This window comes from Aplysia californica, unplaced genomic scaffold, assembly GCF_000002075.1.
Source record: "Aplysia californica isolate F4 #8 unplaced genomic scaffold, AplCal3.0 scaffold00436, whole genome shotgun sequence".
Classification (NCBI taxonomy): domain Eukaryota; kingdom Metazoa; phylum Mollusca; class Gastropoda; order Aplysiida; family Aplysiidae; genus Aplysia; species Aplysia californica.
In genome coordinates, this window is record NW_004797706.1 from 163,750 (window position 1) to 166,043 (window position 2,294).

General features: G+C 40.2%; 1 protein-coding gene across 1 annotated transcript in view; it reads right to left on the reverse strand.

Annotated features, from left to right (window-relative positions):
- Nucleotides 1-2,294, reverse strand: part of LOC101846374 (small G protein signaling modulator 3) — a gene marked incomplete in the record, with an annotated part of 71,386 nt that overhangs the window by 59,246 nt on the left and 9,846 nt on the right. Inside the window, 1 exon segment of the mRNA XM_013086102.2 lies at nt 729-824. Within this exon segment, the coding sequence (XP_012941556.1) occupies nt 729-824 (96 nt within the window).

Here is a 2,294-nt window from a genome sequence, read left to right on the forward strand (position 1 = left end):
ACACACACACACACAGGCGCGCGCACGCATGCAGGCACGCACGCACACACACATGCAGACACACATATATCCTCACCTACACACACACGCACATACCCACACACATACACACACACATACACACACACACACATACAAATACAGGCATTTGAATTCTAGCAGATTAACTCACGGTTAACAGACTAAGTCTTTAGCAATAGCTACATCAATAGCTGTAATATGAAACAATATCCAACCAGCTGATAACTGGCACTATCAACAAGCAGACCCTTTCATGGATCCTGGTGAGGAGGGAGGAGCAGCTGTGGCATTGTGTCACCTGCAATGATGTCATTTCTCCAACCAAGTAATATAAAACAGAACTCATAAAAACAGTACTCAAAAACAACTGATGGCTCTGTAAATACGAAACAGTATTTGAAAATGGTGGATGACCCTATTAGTATGAAACAGGATTCAAATATGGCAGGTAGCTTTGGATGTAGTGTATAAGACAATCACCTTTATAAACAAGGACATTGTATCTTTCCGTCCCCCTTGAGTTCTTTTAACATTACAATGACACTATTGTAAGACGACCAACTGTTTGAGTCAGGCATCTCTCTCCTCGACTACAGCGGCCATCTTAGACAATTTCGACTGTATTTCGAAAAGACAACCAGACAAAACAACAAAAACACGTCATTCCACACAAACAAGAAGCGTTCCGGAAACACCAGATTTCTTACATCAATGAGTTCATCCACGTCCTCCACATCTCCCGGTACGTCAGACAAAGCGTTGAAAATCTGGGCAGAGTTGTCCAAGCCTTGTAGCTCGTGTTCCTGGAGATTGACGGAAAGAACGGAGAGAGTGAAAATAAAGTACGGAGCACAGGGGGAAATTAATACAATATTAGCTTTTTACCGACTCCGGCGCTCATATGGCTTTATGCAGTTGCGAGCGCCGTAAAACCTTGCTAAAACTAAACTAACTAAACAGAACTTTGTTTAAGAGTTAGCTTATCAATTGTATACGAGTCACGACTCTGTGGAATCAAGCACTTGTCAATTTCTTGGACTAATGAAGCTATTGGTATCACCTTAGAGACAGTTCATTTGCCTTGCTTTCGATGAAAAAAACACCCATCTATCTTAAATGAAAGTCGAGATATATGTAATTGAAAGAGGTGGGGAAAGTTTGGTTTCAAAAGTAAAATTAGCCAGAAAACGGCAGCTAAATTTGGCGATTTCCAAAATATGAGTGTCTTTAAAGACTGCAAACTAACATTTTTTTTTTTCTCATCTACCTTTTCTCCTGTAACTTTCATGCAGGAATAAGCTTAAAATAAATATATACGGTGTTGAGCCAAAAAATTTAAAAATCAAAAAAAAAATTACCCAACAGATGGACAAACGTTGGTTTCTTCAATTACATAATTTGACTAGCGCCTGATTCCACAACGCTGCGACACATAATTAAGTTCTTAAAATAACCTTGGACTGTTTGGAAAACAATAGCACCTAAATGGTAGTTGTTTGCTTAGTGCTTCCAGGATCATGATCAGAGCGATGGTTTGTTAAAGCAATAGCAAAGAAACATTAATTGAAGTCAACTAAACGATTCAGCGTTAATATTCACAATAATAATGACTGCTGTTTTGGAAGGAACAGACTAACTATTTATTGTTTCGGAGTACAGAACCTTTCAACACAGTAACCTTTGAACTCCGCATCCACCTCTGAGAGCACCAAGCCACTTATCTCTTTATCTCTGAGGGGTGGGGGACTTACTGGAAATGGAAACACACCTGCGTGGTGTCTGTCTAGCTAGGGCTTCCAGGATAATGGTCAAAGTGATAATTGTCAGAGAGGCAATTGCAAAGAAACATATGAAGTCAACTCAACGATTCAGTATTAATATTCACAATAATAATGACTGCTGTTTTGGAAGGAACAGACTAACTATTTATTGTTTCGGAGTACGGAACCTTTCAACACAGTAACCTTTGAATTCAGCATCCACCTCTGAGAGCACCAAGCCACGTAAGAAGAAAAACCTTGAAAACCACTAAAAACAACAAAAGTCCAAGAGCGCCCCAATGGGGACTCGAACCAGGATCAAAATCACCATAGCCCAGCAGGATACCAACTGATAAATACAGCATGCCCAGAAAAAAGACCAGATTAAGAAAACTTGGGGGGTAAAAAAAGCAGCTCTGAAAAGAAGCAGAAGAAACAGGCAACACCAGGGGACCCACCAACCACAAGCAGATTGAGTCAAGACTTTTGGGGTACACTGTGACCCACAAAGAA